At 51.7% G+C, this 21,386-nt stretch overlaps 1 protein-coding gene across 1 annotated transcript in view; it reads right to left on the minus strand.

Annotated features, from left to right (window-relative positions):
* Positions 1-21,386, minus strand: part of YME1L1 (YME1 like 1 ATPase) — a 225,473-nt gene that overhangs the window by 12,920 nt on the left and 191,167 nt on the right. The window contains 1 exon segment of the mRNA XM_029588647.1: positions 18,890-18,976. Coding sequence (XP_029444507.1) covers positions 18,890-18,976 — 87 coding nt within the window.

Consider the following 21,386-nt stretch of genomic DNA (forward strand, 5'->3'; position numbering starts at 1 on the left):
TCAAGCGCCATAAATCCTTGAATCTGCTGACACAGAGAATGAGCTCTGACCGGATGCAGAAAAACCCTGGCATTCTTGGTGTCGAAGTGAGCTCCCAGAAAATCCAACGACTGGGACGGGACCAGGCTGCTCTTGGTGAAGTTGACAATCCATCCCAGAGATTGGAGAAGTTGTACCACTCTGTCGACTGCGAGTATACACTGCGCTCGTGACTTTACACGGATGAGCCAATCGTCTAGGTAAGGATGCACAAGGATGCCTTCCTTGCGCAAGGTTGCCGCCACTACCACCATGATCTCCGTGAAAACCCGTGGAGCTGTGGCCAGGCCAAAGGGAAGAGCGTGAAATTGGAAGTGTTGACCCAAAATTTTGAAGCGTAGGTAACGCTGATGAGCTTGACAAATTGGTATGTGGAGATACGCCTCCGTGAGATCCAACGAAGCCAAGAATTCTCCCGGATGAACTGCCGCTAACACTGAACGGAGTGTCTCCATGCGGAAACGAGGGACTCTGAGGGACCAGTTGACCTGCTTGAGATCCAGGATAGGACGAAAAGTACCTTCCTTCTTGGGAACTACAAAGTAGATTGAATAATGCCCCCGGCCCAGTTCGGCGGCTGGCACCGGCACTATGGCCCCAATTGAAGGAGACAATCGAGGGTCTGCCGCACGGCTCCCTGTTTGATTAAGGACCCGCAAGGGGAAAACAGGAACCGGTTCCGAGGAGCGCAAACAAAATCCAAAGCGTAACCGCGTCTTAGAATATCCAGAACCCATTGATCAGACGTGATTTGGACCCACTCTTCGTAGAAGAGAGCAAGGCGACCCCCCAGTCGAGGGACCACCTCGCGGGTCCGTCTGGCATCACTGGGTAGATTTAGCGGATGTACCAGCACCCTGCGCTTCCTTACCCTGGTGGCACCCACGAAAGGGCCGGTTCCAGGAGTGCGAACGAGAAGAGGGAGCCCGAGGTGGCTGTTGCCTCTGAGGACGCACTCTCCACTGGTTACGATAACGGTTTCTGGAGTAATTATATGATCTTGACGAACGGGGTCGATCTTCGGGCAACTTGTGCACCGCGTTCTCATTAAGGGACTTGATGATCTGATCCAAGTCTTCACCAAAAAGATACCTACCCATAAAAGGAAGGGACCCCAAACGTGTCTTGGAAGAGGCATCAGCCGACCAATTGCGAAGCCAAAGGAGCCAACGCGCTGAGACCGCCGCCACCATGGTTCCGGCTAGGACCCTTAAAAGATCATATAAAGCATCTGCTCCATAGGCAACCATGGCTTCCAGTCTGTCCGCCTGGTGAGCCTCAGCATCTGGTAAGGACTGGGAGATGAGAAGCTGCTGCACCCACCGAAGACCCGCTCACTGTGCGAGGGAACTGCAGATAGCCGCCCGCATCCCTAAGGCCGAGACCTCAAAGATACGCTTGAGGTAAACCTCCAGCTTTCGATCCTGCATATCCTTCAACGCCATCCCTCCAGTGACAGGAATAGTGGTATGCTTTGTGACCGCTGATACCGCAGAATCTACGGCGGGAACTTTGAGAATTTCCAAAAAATCGGCCGGCAGAGGATACAATTTTTCCATGGCTCTACCGACCCTAAGGTTGGCCTCCGGGGAATCCCATTCCCGAGTGATCAACTTCAAGATCTTGTGATGAGTGGGAAAAGACTTGGCTAGAGGCCGCAGTCCTGCTAGGAGGGGTCCCCCTTCTTGAGAGCCGGGTCAGGCCCCACCGGTTCCGGAGGGGGATCAATGTGGAGATTACTTACCTGATAATCTCGTTTTCCTTAGTGTAGACAGATGGACTCAGAACAAATGGGTATAGTGTGCTCGTGCTAGCAGTTGGAGACGGATCTGACGTCAGCACGGGTACATATACCCCCACAGGAAGTGAAGCTCTTCAGTAATCTTCCTTGCAAAAGCTGTTATGGATAGACGTGTGCTGACAATCAATGAAATAGTGAAAAACAGGATTCCCCTGACCGATTGATAGTAGCTGGAGACCGCCAGCATTCCCAACCGGAAGGCGTCGACACCTGGTAGAGTGGACGCACTCATGTAAGAAGTGAGAAGGCTTACCTTGAATTGGTGAAACCCCTGTATACAGGCAGCTGGGTGGGATGCTGAGTCCATCTGTCTACACTAAGGAAAACGAGATTATCAGATAAGTAATCTCCACATTTCCTGTCGTGTAGCCAGATGGACTCAGAACAAATGGGATGTACAAAAGCTTTACTCCCGGACTGGGCGAGAGGCTGCCTGAGGACCGTGTAAAACTGCCCTTGCAAATGCTGTGTCCTCCCTGGCCTGGACATCCAGACGGTAGAACTTGGAGAAGGTGTGGAGGGAGGACCACGTCGCCGCTTTACATATTTCTGCAGGCGACAGCATCCTAGATTCCGCCCAAGATGCTGCTTGGGCTCTGGTAGAATGCGCCTTGACTTGTAGAGGCGGTGATTTCCCGGCCTCCACGTAGGCCGCTCTGATGACTTCTTTAATCCAGCAGGCGATGGTGGGCCAAGAGGCCGCTTCACCTTGTTTCTTCCCGCTGTGAAGGACGAACAGATGGTCAAGTCTTTCGTACTGTTTCAGTCATTTCCAGATATCTGGGCAGCAATCTGCCAATATCGAGATGGCGTAGCAAACGCCCTCCTTCTGATTTCTTTAGGCCTGCCGTAGTTGGCAAGGATATGGTCTGGTTGAGGTGAAATCGTGAGACTACCTTAGGCAAGAAGGATGGAACTGTGCGAAGATGGATAGCCTCAGGAGTGAGTCTGAGAAAAGGATCCCGGCAAGACAGTGCTTGTAGCTCCGAGATGCGGTGTGCTGAGCATACAGCCAGCAAGAACACCATCTTCAAAGTGAGAGAACGTAGAGACAGGCCCCGAAGGGGTCTGAAGGTGGATCCTGCGAGGAAATCCAAAACTAAATTGAGGTTCCGCAAAGGCACTGGCCACTTCAGTGGCGGACGAATGTGCTTGACTCCTTTCAGGAAGCGAGAAACATCTGGATGCCTGGCAATGGTCTTGCCATCCCTCCTGGGACCATAGCAAGACAGCGCAGCCACCTGAACCTTGATGGAGCTGAGGGAGAGGACCTTCTGAAGCCCATCCTGCAGGAAATCCAGAACCATAGGGATGGTAGTCGCATGTGGATTGGTGCCATGAGTATCGCACCAAGCTTCAAACACTCTCCAAATCCTGACGGAGGTGAGGGATGTGGAGAACTTGCGGGCTCGAAGGAGTGTGTCTATCACTGGTTCCGAGTAACCTCTTTTCTTTAGTCGAGCCCTCTCAATGGCCAGACCATAAGAGAGAATTGAGCTGGATCCTCATGAAGGATGGGACCTTGACGTAGAAGGTCCCGGAGAGGAGGCAGGGGAAGAGGCTCCCCTGCTAGTAGTCTTCTCATGTCCGCATACCAGGGTCTTCTTGGCCAATCTGGTGCCACTAGAAGCACTAGGCCCCGGTGTTGCCGAATCTTGTGGATGATGGCGCCCAGCAGAGGCCACGGAGGAAAGGCGTATAGCAGAGTCCCTGGAGGCCATGGCTGAACCAGGGCATCGATTCCGTGCGAGAATGGGTCGCGCTTGCGGCTGAAATATCTGGGTACTTGAGCATTGGACTTGTCCGCCAGTAAATCCATGTCTGGAATCCCCCAGTGATCCACAATCATCTGGAAGGCTGTGGGTGACAGCTGCCACTCTCCCGGATTTAGGTTTTCTCTGCTGAGGAAGTCTGCCGTGGTGTTGTCCTTCCCGGCAATGTGGACGGCGGAGATGTCCCGAAGATTCGCCTCTGCCAAGCCATCAGCGGGGCGATCTCCAGAGATACTTGCCGGCTTCTGGTTCCGCCCTGACGGTTGATGTATGCCACCGTGGTGGCGTTGTCGGACATCACTCTGACTGCTCTGTTCTTCAGTCTGTGAGCAAATCGAAGGCATGCCAATCGGACTGCCCGGGCCTCTAGACGGTTGTTGTTCCACGCTGACTCTTCTCTGTTCCACCGCCCTTGTGCGGTGTGTTCTTCGCAGTGTGCTCCCCAGCCGCTCAGGCTGGCATCTGTGGTGAGCAAAGTCCACGTGGGTGATGACATCTTCGACCCCCTGCTCATGTGATTGGAGTGCAACCACCACCGCAACTGGGTCCGCACTCTGGCTGGCAGATGAAGGTGCGTGGAAAAGGTCCGTAGACGGGGGCTCCAGCGAGAGAGCAGGGAGTGTTGTAGAGGTCTCATATGGGCCCTCGCCCAAGGTACTACTTCCAGGGTGGATGCCATGAGACCAAGAACCTGCAGATAATCCCAAGCTATGGGCCGACTGGCTCCCATCAAATACTGGATACGCTGCTGAAGTTTCAACTTTCTCTTGGCAGTGAGACTGTCTGCCCGGGTGTCGAACTGCACTCCCAGGTATTCCAGTGACTGGGAAGGCTGTAGGCAGCTCTTGCTGAGGTTGATTACCCAGCCCAAGCTTTCCAGAAGGGCGATCACTGTCGGTTGTCCGAAGGCTCTCCTCTCGAGATTTCGCCCTGATCAGCCAGTCGTCTAGGTAGGGATGGACCAGAATTCCTTCCCGCCTGAGTGCCGCTGCTACCACTACGACCACCTTGGTGAAGGTCCGCGGTGACGTGGCCAACCCGAAGGGCAGAGCCCGGAATTGGAAGTGGCATCCTAGAACCTTGAAGCGTAGGTAGCGCTGATGATCCGGATGGATCAGGATATGCAAGTATGCTTCTGACAAGTCTAAGGCCGTGAGGAATTCTCCTGGCTGTACTGCGGTCTTGACGGAGCGCAGAGTTTCCATGCGAAACCTCGGGACCCTTAAGTATCGATTGACTGACTTGAGGTCCAGTACGGGCCGAAAGGTGCCCCCTTTCTTGGGTACCATGAAATAGATGGAATAGTGTCCAGAATTCACTTCCCATGCAGGTACTGGGATGATGGCTTTCAAGGACAGGAGCCTCACCAGGGTAGCTTCCAATGCTGCCTTCTTGTATGTGGGACAGGAAGATTCCACAAACCTGTCCGGAGGGAGGTGATGAAAGTCCAGATAATACCCCTGTCGGATGATGGCGAGGACCCACTGGTCCGATGTAATCTCGACCCATCTGGGGTAGAAGAGGGTTAACCTGCCCCCTATGGTCCAGTCCCCCAGATGGATCGGCTGAATCTCATTGGGAGGCGCAGCCGGGACCTGAGCCCAAGCTGGCTCCTTTCTTCTGCTGCCTGGGCCGAAAGGACTGGTTCCTGGCCTGAGGACGAGGTGCCTGGTAGCGACCCCTATAGGGATTGAAGCGTTGAGAACTTCTGCCTCTGGAGGCCCTTGGAAAGGCGCGCTGGTTCCTTTTGAACCTGTCTTCTGGCAGTCGAGGTATGGGAGAAGCACCCCATGTGCTGGCCAGGTTATCAAGGTCGCTGCCGAACAGGAAGGACCCCTTAAAGGGCATTCTCGTGAGGCGTGTCTTTGAAGGAGCATCTGCAGACCAATTCGGTATCCAGAGCTGCCGCCTGGCAGCCACAGAAGAGGAGATCCCCTTAGCTGTTGTACGGACTAGGTCGGAAGCAGCATCCATGAGGAACGAGAGAGAGGACTCCATGTCCGCTGCCGGAGCATTGTTCCTAACCTGTGACAAACAGGAGCGCGTCACCACTGTGCAGCAGGTTGCGATTCGCAAAGACAGAGCTGCCACCTCAAATATCTGTTTCAGGATGGCGTCCAGTCGCCTGTCATGAGCCTCCTTGAGGGCCGCCCCCCCCCTCAACTGGAATGGTAGTGCGCTTGACCACAGCGCTAACTAAGGGGTCCACCTGAGGGTACGCCAGCATCTCCTTGATAGCTGGATCCAGGGGGTACATGCCTATCAGGCCCGCCCCCCTTTGAATGAGGCCGCTGGTGCAGCCCATTCCAGATCTATCAGTTGCTGTGCAGCTTGCAAGAAGGGAAAATGGCGGGCTGAAGGACAAAGACCTTCCAGCAGAGGGTTCTGTGTAGGTGGCACCGCAGAGCCGGGCCCTGAAATATCCAACTCCACCAGGCACTGAGAAATTAGGTCGGAGAGATCTTCCTTGGGAAAGAACCGCCTCATGGTTCGATATGGCTCCATCCCCGAGGGAAGTTCCCCCTCCTCGGAGGGTTCTGATTCGGTCTCCGAGACATCAGGGTCCACCTGAACCGGACTGCCCGGAGGCGGGTGCGCTCACCCACGATAAGGGCGCGAAGGTCCAGGGGCAGGGTCCCCTGGCGCAGAGACAGGAGCAGCAGCCCCTGTAATAGCAGGGCCTGGACGGGAAGCAGACTGCATCTGTACAAAGGCATGGATCCCCTTAAAGAGATCCACCCATGAAATGGAGGTAGTCTCAAGGCGCCTAGGTACCAGATCCCCCGGGATTCCCGGCTGTTCGAGACTGCCTGCGAGATCCGGGGTGGCCCCTGGAGAACTATCCACAAACCTCGGTTGAGACTGGTCCTGGCCCGAGGCTCCCACTGCCTCCTCACATTGGGTACAAAGGGAGTCTGGCTCCTCGCTGTGCGTGGCTCTGAGCTGGCATGCTGAACAGAGGCCATGAGCTTTTACGCCGGAATCATGAGGCGCCGCCGCCTGGGCCACCGGGGCATTCGATTGGTCCATTGCGCTAAAGAAATATGCGCTCAATACAACGTGCGCTCAATACTAAGCGGCAGCTATATACGCTTAATACAATATGCGCTCAATACTATGCGGTCAGCAATATACACTGAATAGAATATGCGCTCAATAATATGCGGTCAGCAATATACGCTAAACAGAATCTGCGCTCAATAATATGTGGGCAGCAATATACGCTAAACAGAATATGCGCTCAATAATATGCAGTCAGCAATATGCGCTAAACACCATATGCGCTCAATAATATGCGGGCAGCAATATACACCAAGCAAAACATGTGCACAATAATATGCAGTCAGCAATAAGCGCTCAATACAGGCGCCTATCATGGGCGCTCAATACCTGAACCGGGCCAACAAAATGGCAACCACCGCGGCGTGCCGCATACAGGCCACGCCGCCGATCCTCGACTTCGGAGACCAAAAGTAAAAGTTGTGCGCCTTACCTGATCCTCGGCGCTTCCCGGCTAGAACCCGGGCGGTCTCCGGCTGCGGGGGAGAGGGGATGTACCGTCACCACCGCGCTTGAGGAATGCACCCGCTGCCTCCCAGGTCCACGCCGGGACCGAGGCGCCTCTTAGCCCGCAGGCTGGGTCCTTGCCGCGATTCGGCCACCGGACCAAGGCCTAAAACCTCCGAGGGAGCACGGAACTCACCCCGGGAAGCTCAACTGGGGGACGGACCAGTGGTATCACCGCAGGAGCGCGGTGCTCGATGTTCCTGTAAAGTTTTCAGTAATAGAAGTAGAAAAGTAGATTGGAAGCACGCTCAGCGAGCGTGCAGGCTCTCCAAACTGCTTTGGAGACGGAAATTACTGAAGAGCTTCACTTCCTGTGGGGGTATATGTACCCGTGCTGACGTCAGATCCGTCTCCAACTGCTAGCACGAGCACACTATACCCATTTGTTCTGAGTCCATCTGGCTACACGACAGGAAATATCCATTTCCTGGAGGATGTAGGGAATGAGGTCATCTAACTCCGCCGCTTGGAAGATACGGAGGACCCTAGGGTCGTCGCCCTCCACCTGGGCCGCCAAGGTGGGATCGTCCACGTCAGGGTCCTGGGATTGTCCTTCCCCCGAAGTCTGTATTATCGATGGTGTCCCGGTAGGGCCACGAGATGTCCCCACTCCCCCGCCTACTAAAGGGGGGGCGAGCCTGAGGGAGGGTCCCACCCAGGAGGGGGGCAGGACATGGTATCTTGGGGGGAGAGGGTCCCCAGGTCCCGAAGGTCGTGTCTCTGCTCTGAAGAAAAGCCCTGTGCATCAGGACTATGAATTCAGGGGAAAAGGCCTGGCATCCTGAGGGGTCACCCCCCAGAGGATCCCCCCTCTGCCTATCAGGATTAGACTCGGAGTAAGGGTCCAAAACAGGCCTAGAAGTGGGGAACTGATTATCCGTGTCCTCCTCAGAAAGCGCGGCATCAGAACCTTGCAACAAAATGGCCGCCGTTCCCGCGTTGAGAGGGAACGGGGCCTGGACCTTCCTTCCCACTCGGTCTGCAGCTCGAACGTCCTTGCTAGTAGCTGGCGCACATTCCCCCTCGGGGAAACAACCTGAGCACAGACCCTCTTCAGAAAATAATCCGGCCCTGTCGGAGCCCTCAAGGCGCCGCGGACTGCATCGCCGCAGGGAGAGAGAGGGGGGGGGGGGGAGGCTCTACAGGTGGCTCGCGCCTAAAATGAGCGCCGACCCGGCAACGGACGCTTGCTGCGGTCCCCCACCGACCTAAAGAAGAACTGATGGGGAATTAACCTCCCGGCCCCGGAGAATTAACCTGCGGGGATAGTTCTTTTTTACTCAACGCACAATTAAACTCTGGAATTTGTTGCCAGAGAATGTGGTTCGTGCAGTAAGTATAGCTGTGTTTAAAAAAGGATTGGATAAGTTCTTGGAGGAGAAGTCCATTACCTGCTATTAAGTTCACTTAGAGAATAGCCACTGCCATTAGCAATGGTTACATGGAATAGACTTAGTTTTTGGGTACTTGCCAGGTTCTTATGGCCTGGATTGGCCACTGTTGGAAACAGGATGCTGGGCTTGATGGACCCTTGGTCTGACCCAGTATGGCATTTTCTTATGTTCTTATGGCCCCGGGGAATGGTGCTTCGCGGGGCCGCAGGTCGGGACGTCGGTCGCTCCCCAAAAGGGAGGGGGGAAACCTGGGTCAGGAGGGAGAGGCCGGCGCTACAGACTTTCACCTCAGAGAGCCGAACGGAGTCCAAAAATTGCAGTCTTCTGCTGAAAAACATAGAAACATAGAAATGACGGCAGAAGACGACCAAATGGCCCATCCAGTCTGCCCAGCAAGCTTCACACATTTTTTTCTCTCATACTTATCTGTTTCTCTTAGCTCTTGGTTCTATTTCCCTTGCACCCCCACCATTAATGCAGAGAGCAGTGATGGAGCTGCATCCAAGTGAAATATCTAGCTTGATTAGTTAGAGGTAGTAGGGGCAGTAACCGCCGCAATAAGCAAGCTACACCCATGCCCATTTGTTTTTACCCAGATTATGTTATACAGCCCTTATTGGTTGTTTATCTTCTCCCCTGCCGTTGAAGCAGGGAGCTATGCTGGATATGCATCGAAAGTGAAGTATCAGGCACATTTGGTTTGGGGTAGTAACCGCCGTAACAAGCCAGCTACTCCCCGCTTTGTGAGTGTGAATCCTTTTTCCTTCTCCCCTGCCGTTGAAGTTATGCTGGATATGCGTGAAGTATCAGTTTTTCTTCTCCCCTGCCGTTGAAGCAGAGAACTATGCTGGATATGCATTGAAAGTGAAGTATAAGAATGGAGTGATCAAGCTAGTTGAAATGCATCAGGAATAGAGGAAGGTGGAGGAAGTAATTTGGTTATTTGGTTTGGGGTAGTAACCGCCGTTACAAGCCAGCTACTCCCGTCTTTGTGAGTGCAAATCCTTTTTTCCACATTTCCTCTTGCTGTTGAAGCTTAGAGTGATGTTGGAGTCACAGTAACCATGTGTATGTTTATTGAATAAGGGTATTGTCTCCAGGCAGTAGCCATCATTCTGGCGAGTCACCTACTCTTCATTGGCGGCCTCTTGACTTTATGGATCCACAGTGTTTATCCCACGCCCCTTTGAAGTCCTTCACAGTTCTGGTCTTCACCACTTCCTCCGGAAGGGCATTCCAGGCATCCACCACCCTCTCCGTGAAGAAATACTTCCTGACATTGGTTCTGAATCTTCCTCCCTGGAGCTTCAAATCGTGACCCCTGGTTCTGCTGATTTTTTTCTTATGGTAAAGGTTTGTCGTTGCCTTTGGATCATTAAAACCTTTCAAGTATCTGAAAGTCTGTATCATATCACCTCTGCTCCTCCTTTCCTCCAGGGTGTACATATTTAGATTCTTCGATCTCTCCTCGTACGTCATCCGATGAAGATCCTCCACCTTCCTGGTCGCCCTTCTCTGTACCGCTTCCATCTTGTCTTTGTCTTTTTGTAGATACGGTCTCCAGAACTGAACACAGTACTCCAGGTGAGGCCTCACCAAGGACCTGTACAAGGGAATAATCACTTCCCTTTTCTTACTCGATATTCCTCTCTCTATGCAGCCCAGCATTCTTCTGGCTTTTGCTATCGCCTTGTCGCATTGTTTCGCAGACTTCATATCATTTGACACTATCACCCCAAGGTCCCTCTCCTGCTCCGTGCACATCAGCCTTCCCCCCCCCCCCCCCCCCATCGAATACAGTTCATTCGGATTTCCACTCCCCATATGCATGACTTTGCACTTCTTGGCATTGAATCTCAGCTGCCATATCTTCGACCACTCTTCCAGTTTCCTTAGATCCCGTCTCATTCTCTCCACTCCTTCCGGCGTGTCCACTCTGTTGCAGATCTTAGTGTCATCCGCAAAAAGACAAACCTTACCTTCTATCCCGTCCGCAATATCGCTCACAAAGATATTGAACAGGACCGGTCCCAACACCGATCCTTGCGGTACACCACTTAAAACCGCTCTCTCTTCAGAGAAGGTTCCATTTACCATCACACATTGTCTTCTGTCCGTCAACCAATTTGCAATCCAGGTCACCACCTCGGCACTCACTCCTAAGCTTCTCGTTTTATTTACCAGTCTCCTGTGCGGAACCGTATCAAAAGCTTTGCTGAAATCCAAGTATATGACATCGAGCGCTCTTCCTTGATCCAATTCCTTGGTTACCCAGTCAAAAAAGTCGATCAGATTTGTCTGACAGGATCTTCCCCTGGTGAATCCATGTTGCCTCTGGTCCATCAATTCTCCGGACTGTAGATAGTTCACTATTCTCTCTTTCAGCAGAGAAGAAGATGAAACAAAAATAGTTCACTATTCTCTCTTTCAGCAGAGAAGAAGATGAAACAAAAATACACTTACCCCAACTGAGCCCTCAGTGAGGAAAATGAGAAAAGAAAGAAAGAAAACAGGCAACAGCCTGTCAGCAAGTCACCAGGCTAGAGAGCGATGAGCCAGCATCAGCGGAGAGCTCTCCCCCTGCTGTAAGAGGAGCCTTAGCAAAGTGACCTAAACTGTAAATTTAAAACTTCCTTTTAAACTTGATCCCCCTGAGGAGGTAGCCCTAAGCTAACAAGCTGGGGACCACAAGTCCCCTGCTCACATCTGCTGGAGTCAGAACGTTACTGAGAGCTGTTACAGGGGAGGCGTGGTTATATGGGTCCTCCCCTGGGAATTTTGTGTTCTGACTCCATCTGCTTGACAGGGAACATAACCCACCATCTGGAATGATCCTGGTATGTACAGGGAATTGGAGATTCATGGCCATCGCTTCAAAGGCCTGCTTCAAAATAGTTTCCGATCTTGGGCATCTTTTAGAGCTGCATCTCCTTCCACTGGAATGGTGGTTTGATTTGTCACAGCACAGACTAATGCTTCCACCTTAGGAAACCAGAGTTGCTCCCTGGCTTTAGAGTCCATAGGATACAGTCTCGCTAAGGAGTGATCACCTTTAAAATTAGCCTCAGGTGCGCTCCATTCCAAATCTATCAGCTCCTGGATTTTTTCTACATGCAGAGGAAAAAACCAGGATGCCTTGTGCAAACTGATCATTACAGGATTCTGCTTCAGATCTTTGGCCACTGCCGGAAAGATCTCCTCACTCCTAAGGGTTTTCAAGATCTGTAAAATTAAACCAGACATTTGTACCTGTGAAAAAGCAGCAGCATAGTTCTATGAGGCTCAGCATCTGAGGGAATCTCCTCCTCTTCCAATAAAGGAATGTCAGGGTCCCCCCCCAACCCCAAGAATTCCAACTCCCCATCTGAGTCTCTTGAAGGTGACCTGTCCTCGCCTTCTCCCTCTGCTTACTTCCTTCTCTTTTTCCTCCTGGAAAGAGACAAGGACTCCCTGGAACACTTTCTAGGTCCTAAGGAGGGAGACTTCTGAAGCAAGCAATCCCTAGCCTCTTCCCGGGGAGCTCCTTGCCCCTGACAGAAGGCCTGGAGACCCTTAAATTCCACCCACGAAATGGCAGAAAGATCTATCTTCGGGACAGGTAAAACCCTCGGAGCCCACTCCCTGAGGGGGGGGGAGAGAGGGCAGGGAAGACTCCTCAGTTGCTCTGGTAGGAGGCGCTGACACCACCTCTGCCTGCAAAGCGGGGGCCTCTGAGGTCCCTGCAGGGACAAACTCCCCTGCAGAGACATCTCCCTGAGCCTCCACACACTTTTGACACACACTGAGGGACCTCCTGAGACTAAAGACCCCATATGGCATGCTGAACAGATGTGAAGCTTCTTTCCCTGATGCCATGTCACACTCTTCCTCGAAAAGCTGAGCAAATGTGTCCCACCACATGCCTCTGCAGTTCCTGCCAATCAAAATGGTGCCTGCTGCATGTGACTTTGCTGATTCTAACGTTAGCCCCACAGCCCTCCTGAATCGCGCGGCTGTGATTGCAGCTGTCTGGCCTGCAAAAGATTGCACCGGGACCCGCTCCTAACACTGCTCGACACGTGCACTTTTTTTTTCTTTCAATAAACTTTCCACAGACAAAACCAGCAAAATAAAAAAGGCAGGGAGAGAGTAGAGGAAAGAAAGCAGGACCAGACAGAGAAGACGACTATGTAGCAGGGCTGAGCTAGGTCTCTTTACTCTACCAGATCTTGTCTGCTGCCTGGAGGAGGTATAGGGACACAGCCTTCACCTCACTCCTGTCCTTTATGTTTTGCTTATCTCCTGCTATTGGGTTCTCAGACACTCAACTGAGGGAGGGAGCTACTGCTTTTACCACGGGAGGTCAAATCGGCCTGTTCAATCCAGGTAGGCAAGATCCACAAACACAAATGCATGTCCACCACCTGCTGGAGATGGAGAAAAACTAACTGGTTGGTGCCTGAGCAGAGCTATATGAGGGCGACATAGGCAAGTATTTGTTCTCTGTCTCCACCTCCTGGTTGAAATGCACAACCTATTGGTGTGGACTGGCTTGCCTGAATGAAGAGGAACACAAAATTTTAGTTTCCTATAATTTTATAATGAATATGCCCATGAAAATAACCGATCCACTTTTTCAAGCCAAATCCTTGGTAGTACATACACAAATAAAAGAAAATTAGGTTCTTACCTTTGATAATTTTCGTTCCTGTAGTACCACGGATCAGTCCAGACTCCTGGGTGTGGCCCCCCCCTCTAGCAGATGGAGACAGAAGTTTACAAACAAAAACTCTGCCTATATCTAGGCTGGTGCCACCTACAGTCCGGCAGTATTACTTAATGTCAGAGCAGGAAAATCACAAATCAAACTGGCTAACGAACCTTCTAACCAGGACCAACACCACCAGTCCAACAAAATCCTCATTACCGGTTCTCAACGCCCAACTGGGAAAACGAACCCGAGATACAGATAACAGACAGAAAAGGAGCAAAATATCAAACAGACAGCAGCACATACACTATGGCCTCTCCCGATAGTAGCACTTATCCGGGTGGGACTCTGGACTGATCCATGGTACTACAGGAACGAAAATTATCAAAGGTAAGAACCTAATTTTCTTTTCCCTGTACTAACCCGGATCAGTCCAGACTCCTGGGATGGGATCCGGAGAGGCCCGCTCTAAGCACACCTTCTCCAAACCCTCCCGGCACCAGGAGCCTTGACATCCAAACGGTAGTGCCGGGGAAAAGTATGCAAAGATTTCCACGTAGCCGCCCTGCAAATCTCTTCCGCCGAGATATGTTGACATTCCACCCAAGAAGTGGCCTGAGAGCGAGTAGAATGGGCACGCAGCCCCAAGGGCAGGGACCGACCCTGCAACCTATACACCGAATTGATGGCCTCTTTCAACCATCGCGCAATGGTAGTCTTGGACGCCGCATTGCCCCTTCGAGGACCACTCCAGAGCACAAACAGATGATTGGAAACCCGAAACGCATTAGTTACCCCCAGATAACGTAAAAGGACGCACCGCACATCCAATTTACGGAGGTCCTTAGCCAAAGGATCCAAATCATCGAGTTGCAAGAACGACGGTAACTCAACCAACTGGTTGACAAGGAAAGAAGAAACCACCTTGGGTAAGAAAGATGACTGATATCCTCAAAAAGGGCTCCCTGCACGACAAAGCTTGAAGCTCGGAAATCAGACGTGCTGAAACAATGGCCACTAAGAACACTACCTTCAGTATCAAATCCTTCAAGGTGGTTTTGCGAATAGGCTCGAACGGAGCTCCACACAAGGCCCGAAGAACAAGATTCAAATTCCAGGACGGACAAGGCTGACGAATCGGAGGCCGCAGATGTTTCGCCCCTCGCAGGAAACGCGCTACATCAGGATGAGCTGCCACTGGTTTCCCCTGAATCAAACCACGTAAGGAACCCAGCACTGCCACCTGAACCCGCAAGGAACTACATGAAAGACCCTTAGACAAACCGTCCTGCAGGAACAGAAGGATATCTGGCACGGTCACTCGCGTAGGAACCACGTCCCGGTCCAGACACCACGATTCAAACAACTTCCAGACCCTAACATAAGATAAGGAAGTAGATGTCTTCCGGGAGCATAATAGAGTAGCGACCACCGGTTCCGCGTAGCCCTTAGATCTCAGCCTTTACCTCTCCAAAGCCAGGCCGCTAGACAAAAGCGATCGACCTGGTCGAAACACACGGGTCCTTGGTGCAGAAGGTCCGGAACATACGGGAAACGGAGAGGCTCCTCTACCGCCAGGTTCAGGAGGTCTGCGAACCACGGGTGCCGTGGCCACTCGGGCGCCTCCAGAACAACGTCCGCCGAGTGTGCCTCGATCCGCCGCAACACCTTTCCTATGAGTGGCCATGGAAGAGCCAGAGCATCTACTCCCTCTGCTGCCGTCTCCCGCCTTCGAGCAAAAAACCGAGGCGCTTTCGCATTGCGGAAGGTTGCCATCAAATCTATCGCAGGTGTGCCCCACCGAGCACAAATGAGCCGGAAGGCATCCTCCGCTAGCTCCCACTCTCCTGGATCCAGCCAATTTCGGCTCAAGAAATCGGCCTGAACATTGTCTACCCCGGCTATGTGGGAAGCTGCGAGACAACTGAGATGATGCTCCGCCCAGGCGAACATGAGACGAGCTTCGGACGCTACAGCCTGACTCTTGGTTCCCCCTTGTCGGTTGATGTACGCCACCGTGGTCGCGTTGTCGGACAACACTCTGACTGCCCTGCTGCGAATGAGTGGTAGGAACTCCAGAAGAGCCAGCCGAACCGCTCTGGTTTCCAGACGATTTATGTACCAAGACGCTTCCTGAGGCGACCACTGCCCCAGTATTGAACGCCGTAAGCACACCGCTCCCCAGCCGAGCAGACTGGCATCCATGGTAATAACTGTCCAAGACGGGATCTCTAAAGGAACCCAGCGACTCAAGTTGGCTGGACACAACCACCAATCCAAGTTGTCCCTGGCTGCCAGAGTCAGGGGCAGATGAAATTCTTCCGAGACCAGGTTCCATCGGGAGAGCAACACTGACTGTAAGGGCCGCATATGAGCGAACACCCAAGGTACCAATTCCAGTGTTGACGTCATGGACCCCAACACCTGCAAATAGTCCCAGACAATGGGTATCTGCTTGGATAACAATCTGTGAACGCGCGCTTGCAATGTGAACATTCGGTCTTGTGTAAGAGAAACCGTTCCCTGTCGCGTGTCGAACAACGCTCCCAAAAACTCCATGGACTGCGATGGTGTCAACTGACTCTTGGAGACATTGACTATCCAACCGAGCTTGTCCAACAATTGGAGAACCCATTGGATCGCTGCTCGGCAGAGCGTCTCCGACTTGGCACGGATTAGCCAATCGTCCAAATACGGGTGCACCAACAGACCTTCCCTCCGGAGGTGCGCTGCCACTACCACCATAATCTTAGTGAACGTTCGAGGCGCTGTGGCCAGACCGAACGGGAGCGCCTGGAATTGAAAATGCTGCCCCAGCACTGCAAACCGAAGGAACTGTTGATGCTCTGCCCGAATGCCGATGTGGAGATACGCCTCCTTGAGGTCCAGGGAGGCCAGAAACTCCCCCGGACGCATGGACGCGATCACCGACCGTAAAGTTTCCATTCGAAACCGAGGAACCCACAGACATTTGTTGACCTCCTTCAGGTCCAGGATGGGCCGAAACGTTCCTTCCTTCTTTGGTACTACGAAGTAAATGGAATACCGGCCCCTGCGAAGTTTGTTGACCGGAACGGGAACGATCGCACCGAGCTCCCTGAGACAATCTAGTGTGACCCGTATCGCCCGTTGCTTCGCTGAGAACCCGCAAGGGGATACCAGAAAAAATGGAAACGGCCAGTGTAAAAAATCTAACTCGGAACTGTGTCTTATCATATCTAGGACCCACTGGTCTGACGTGATCCTGGTCCATTCCTCGTAAAAACGGCCGAGACGCCCCCCAATTCTGGGAATGGAGGAGTGGACCGGCTACCCATCATTGTGCAGGTTTGCCCCCCTGAACAGGCTGACCGGCGCCCAAATGACCGAAACGGCGCCCGCGAAAGGACTGCGAATAAGATTGTTGACGCTGTGCACTGTGACGAAAGGAAGAAACGGATCCCTGGGAGCCTCGAGGCCGGCGACTACCGCGAAAACGCGACCAATGTCGTAACCACAACAGCCTCCGCGCGGCCACCGCCGAATCCATCGTCCTGGCCAAAGTGCAAAGAAGATCATAGAAGGCATCCGCACTATAAGCGATCACCGCCTCCAAGCGACTCGCTTGGCGTGCTTCTTCCGGCGACAGAGACTCATTGGCCAAGAGCTGCTGTGCCCAGCGGAGACCTGCCCAAAGGGAAAACTTACTACAAATCGCCGCATGAATTCCCAATGCGGAGACTTCAAAGATCTTTTTCAGCTGCACCTCCAGCTTCCTGTCTTGCAAATCCTTAAGAGCAGTACCACCGGTGACCGGAATGGTGGTTTTCTTTGTGACCGCCACTACTGCCAAGTCTATCTTCGGCATACGCAGCATGTCCAGGGTGTCCTCCGGTAAGGGATAGAGTTTACCCATCACCTTTGCCACCTTCAGCCCCAAATCCGGAGTGTCCCATTCCTTAAACAGCAAATCCGAAGCAGAAAAATGCAAAGGGAAGGTTGAAGGAGGCCCCCAGAGACCCAAAACGACTGGATCCGTTACTCCGAGCCGGGACTCCTCCTGCGGCACCTGGATCCCTAATTCCCCCAGAATTTCCGCGATAAGAGGTCCCAGCTCCTCCTTCCGAAACAAACGGATCACCTTCGGGTCATCCCCCTTGGTAGCATGGGCCCCTCGGGAACCCGAGGCCCCTTGGTCTCCATCCCCATCAACCCCCCTCGGGGGCTGAGACGGAAGCTCTGTATCCCCGGACAGGTCCTCCGGCTCATCCGTGTCCGTGGTCGATTCCAGCTCCCCCCTGGGAACCGAGGACCGGAGTGGTCGAGCCCTACTCTGGCCCTCCAACCCCGGACCTGGCTTGGACCTTTTCTCCGCCCGAGGCCCCGAATCCAGAGTGGAGGTCTCCCATGCCCTCTTCTTGGCCCATCTACGGGCCTTGAAGGCCTTATGCATAAGCAGAACAAACGCTGACCCAAAGGACGAGTCCGAGGCCTCTTCTTCCTCCCCCTCAGAGGGATGTGGAGAGAAAGCCCCAATGGCAGAAGCGCGACTGTCCCCCTTGGGACCCCCCCGCCCGCTGTGGGGATAACCTCGGCAGAGGGTCATCCTCCCCCTCACACACCGGCAACGCGCCTGCCGCGGCCTTCCCTCGGACCTAAAATGGCCACCGTTCCTGCCGGCGAAGAAAACAAAATGGCGCCCGGACCCGGCGTCCCTGAAGCCGGCCCCGCACTAATTGCTGGCCTGCCAACCTCGGGACCGGCGCGTACCTGCCTGCTGCCCCAGGACCCTGCCGGCGTCGCGGACCCCCCCTCCTCGCCGGAAACGCATGACGAACACAGGCTGTCCCTTCACAGCCGCATGGCCGCGGACCCGCAGGCCTGACATGCAGCTCTCTGCGGCATCGCGGCCCCGACGAGGAAAAAAGGGTAGGCACAGTACAAAAAAGAAAAGATCTCCCCGGCGACGGCGGTCCTCTACCTCCCCCCTCACAGGAACAGGACAGGAGAGACGAGGCACAGACGAAAGAAGAAAAGCAGGCAGTACTTTTTTTTTTTTTTTTTAAACACAGACAGTTACCGGTAAATCAGGTCCGGGTCCAGCTGGGGGGAGGGAACCGGGCACCCCGATGTCACCCCCAGCCCTGATAGACGCTGACAGTGGAGCTCCCCCACGTAACAGCGGCCTCAACCAGAGGGGATGGTCCCCTCAGGACCTCACTACCCTCTCTGGGAGGCAGGCTCGGTGACCAGCAGGCAAGCCTCTGCGGTCCGAACCCCAATCCGTTGGCTTCCTACTCTCACACTGCTTTCTCTTCCTTTTTTTTTTTTTTTTTTTTTTACACACTAACAACCACCTAAATCTAGGCCTCAGCACAGACTGTAGGTTTGGCACCCTCTCCACCTGCTAGGAGACAGAAGAATACTGCCGGACTGTAGGTGGCACCAGCCTAGATATAGGCGGAGTTTTTGTTTGTAAACTTCTGTCTCCACCTGCTAGAGGGGGGGCCAAACCCAGGAGTCTGGACTGATCCGGGTACGTACAGGGAACTGCAGTTAGTCATTTGGTATACCTGCACCCATGTGTACTTCAGTCACTGCAAGAGTACAGCTAGAATTAATGTTAAATTGTCAACTTTTTTCTTACCTTTAAAAGAGTTCTCACTTCCTGTTCAATAGCAGCTTGAGTTTCAGGGCTAAGTTTCCCTGTATCAGAGTAGGTCATGACACCAAGCTAAAGAGGTGAGTAGGGGGGAGGAAAAATACAGTAAAATAATGAAGGAAGCTGCCACCACAATGATAGGATATGCTGCTTACATTTATCACATCAAAATAATTGATATATAAAATGTCTTGTTATATCCAATTGATATAAACTACTATAAACACCCACAGTAGAACCCTTTTATAGGGAACTCATAGTACAATAAAATCCCAGATTTTACAGACATATTGCAGATCTGGTGCTTAGACCATTCACAGGAGCGTAACCAAAGATGGTGTCTCTCTCAGCACTTTGCTGGAGAAATTGTGGTGGCATTGGTACTATCGTATGTTTCATGTGTGGTGGGATTGTGTAAATATTTCTATCTTTTCAGACAAAGTGTTTCAATTTCTTCCCCAAATTATGGCATGTACTTTTCCTAAAGAACCTCAATTTTTTTCTATTGTCTTTTCCACTACGAGATGCATCTAAATACCAACAGGTTTAGTAGCGTATCTGGAGATGGCTTCAAGCTAGAAGCAATTGGAATGTCCATCCATATCATTATTGGAACAGAAGTTGTATACCATGTTTTACTTTGGTCGACTAACTACAATTCGCTTGGAAACTTTGGAGAAATTCAAAAAAGTTAGGCCACCTTATATTTCTTGGAAACACACCTAATGACTTTGCTAATGATGAACCAGCAATTGCTTTAGCTTTAACTGTCTGACAACATTTTTGTTTTCATTTTTGCTTACATTCTCTTTCATACTGGTACAAATTCAGGGGGGGGGGGGCGGGAGGGGGGCAAGTATGAGCCACTGTATGACGAAAAAATGTTTGACTTTTCATGATTGCAGTGTCAAAGCTTACATTAAAAATAAAGAACTGGTGTCTTCATTAATTTACACAATACTTAGTACTATGCTGTGATTATTCACAGGATTGTGAACATGTTCTGGACAGAGAGGGCTGGGGGAAACTTGTCTCCCTTGATATAATTAATTCTTGAGATAGGACACTTTTTGATGATGAATAGGAGTTCTTAAAAAAAAAAAAAAAAAAAAAAGAGTGCTCCATTTCTTACCGGTAAGTATGTACCCAAGACAAAACAGCAACCACCATAAATTTCTAAGCAAACTTCCTCCCCTCTAACAAGCCGAAAGAAGGTAAAGCTACCCAAAAAGACAATGGAAAACTCGTTTTCCAAATTTAATATAAGCGATCAGCATTGAAAACCTCCAACTCTGCACTATATACAAAGCAACAGTACTAGTGGCGGACTCTCCCCCTGCCCAAAGTAAATGGGCATAAGAACATAAGAACTTGCCATGCTGGGTCAGACCAAGGGTCCATCAAGCCCAGCATCCTGTTTCCAGCAGAGGCCAAAACCAGGCCACAAGAACCTGGCAATTACCCAAACACTAAGAAGATCCCATGCTACTGATGCAATTAATAGCAGTGGCTATTCCCTAAGTATAATTGATTATTAGCCATTAATCTGGATGGATCTATGGTAGTAAAGAAATGAAAATTAGAAGGTAAGAACCAATTTTCCTTTCCCTGTACATACCCAGATCAGTCTAGATCCTGGACTCCTGGGATGTACTTAAGCTTCCCTTAACTCGGATGGGACCTGGTGAATTCTGCTCATAGAACACTCTCAATAAAGCACAGGGAAGCCGGAGCTCCAACATCTAAGTGATAATGCCTAGCAAAAGTGTGCAATGACTTCCAAGTAGCCACCCAGCAAATTTCATGCAGACATACATGTTGTGACTCAGCCCAGGAAGTCGCCTGAAAATAATACATCGAGTGCATCCCTAAACCCCCCGGCAGCAAAAGCCTTTTAAAAATGTATTTCAACTCTATTGCTTTCTTCAGCCACCACACAATTGTAGCCTTAGATGACTTTTCCCTTCTTTAGACCACTCCACAGAACAAACAAGTGATCCAGTCTACAAAGAGGTGATCCGATCTACAGAAGTCATAAGTGACCTTTAGATACCTCAATAATGCATATCGCCCATCTAAGAGCCTAAGCTACCCTGCGCATGAGGCGTAGAGGAAGTTCCCTGTCTAAGATGGAACACAGACTACTTCAGACAGAAAAGGCGGCTGCATAAAGATACCCCCTAATCCAACATTTGTAGGAAGGGATCTCAACACGTCAGTGCCCGAAGCTCCAAAATTCTCCTCTTTGAACAAATAGCCACCAAGAAAACCACTTTAAGAGCTAAGTCCTTAACCATAGCTCTCTTTAGTGGTTCAAACTGAGCCTCACGCAATCCTCTAAGGACTAGAGTCAGATTCCAATCAATCCTAGAGACTTCAAGCATATTAGTAACTTTTGTACTGATTGTCAACAGAGGGCCTCATTTCACACAAATGAGCCAGTTATCCAGCTTTAGATGCACCAACACATCCTCTTTTTGCA

Source organism: Rhinatrema bivittatum, chromosome 2 (genome assembly GCF_901001135.1).
Source record: "Rhinatrema bivittatum chromosome 2, aRhiBiv1.1, whole genome shotgun sequence".
Lineage (NCBI taxonomy): Eukaryota > Metazoa > Chordata > Amphibia > Gymnophiona > Rhinatrematidae > Rhinatrema > Rhinatrema bivittatum.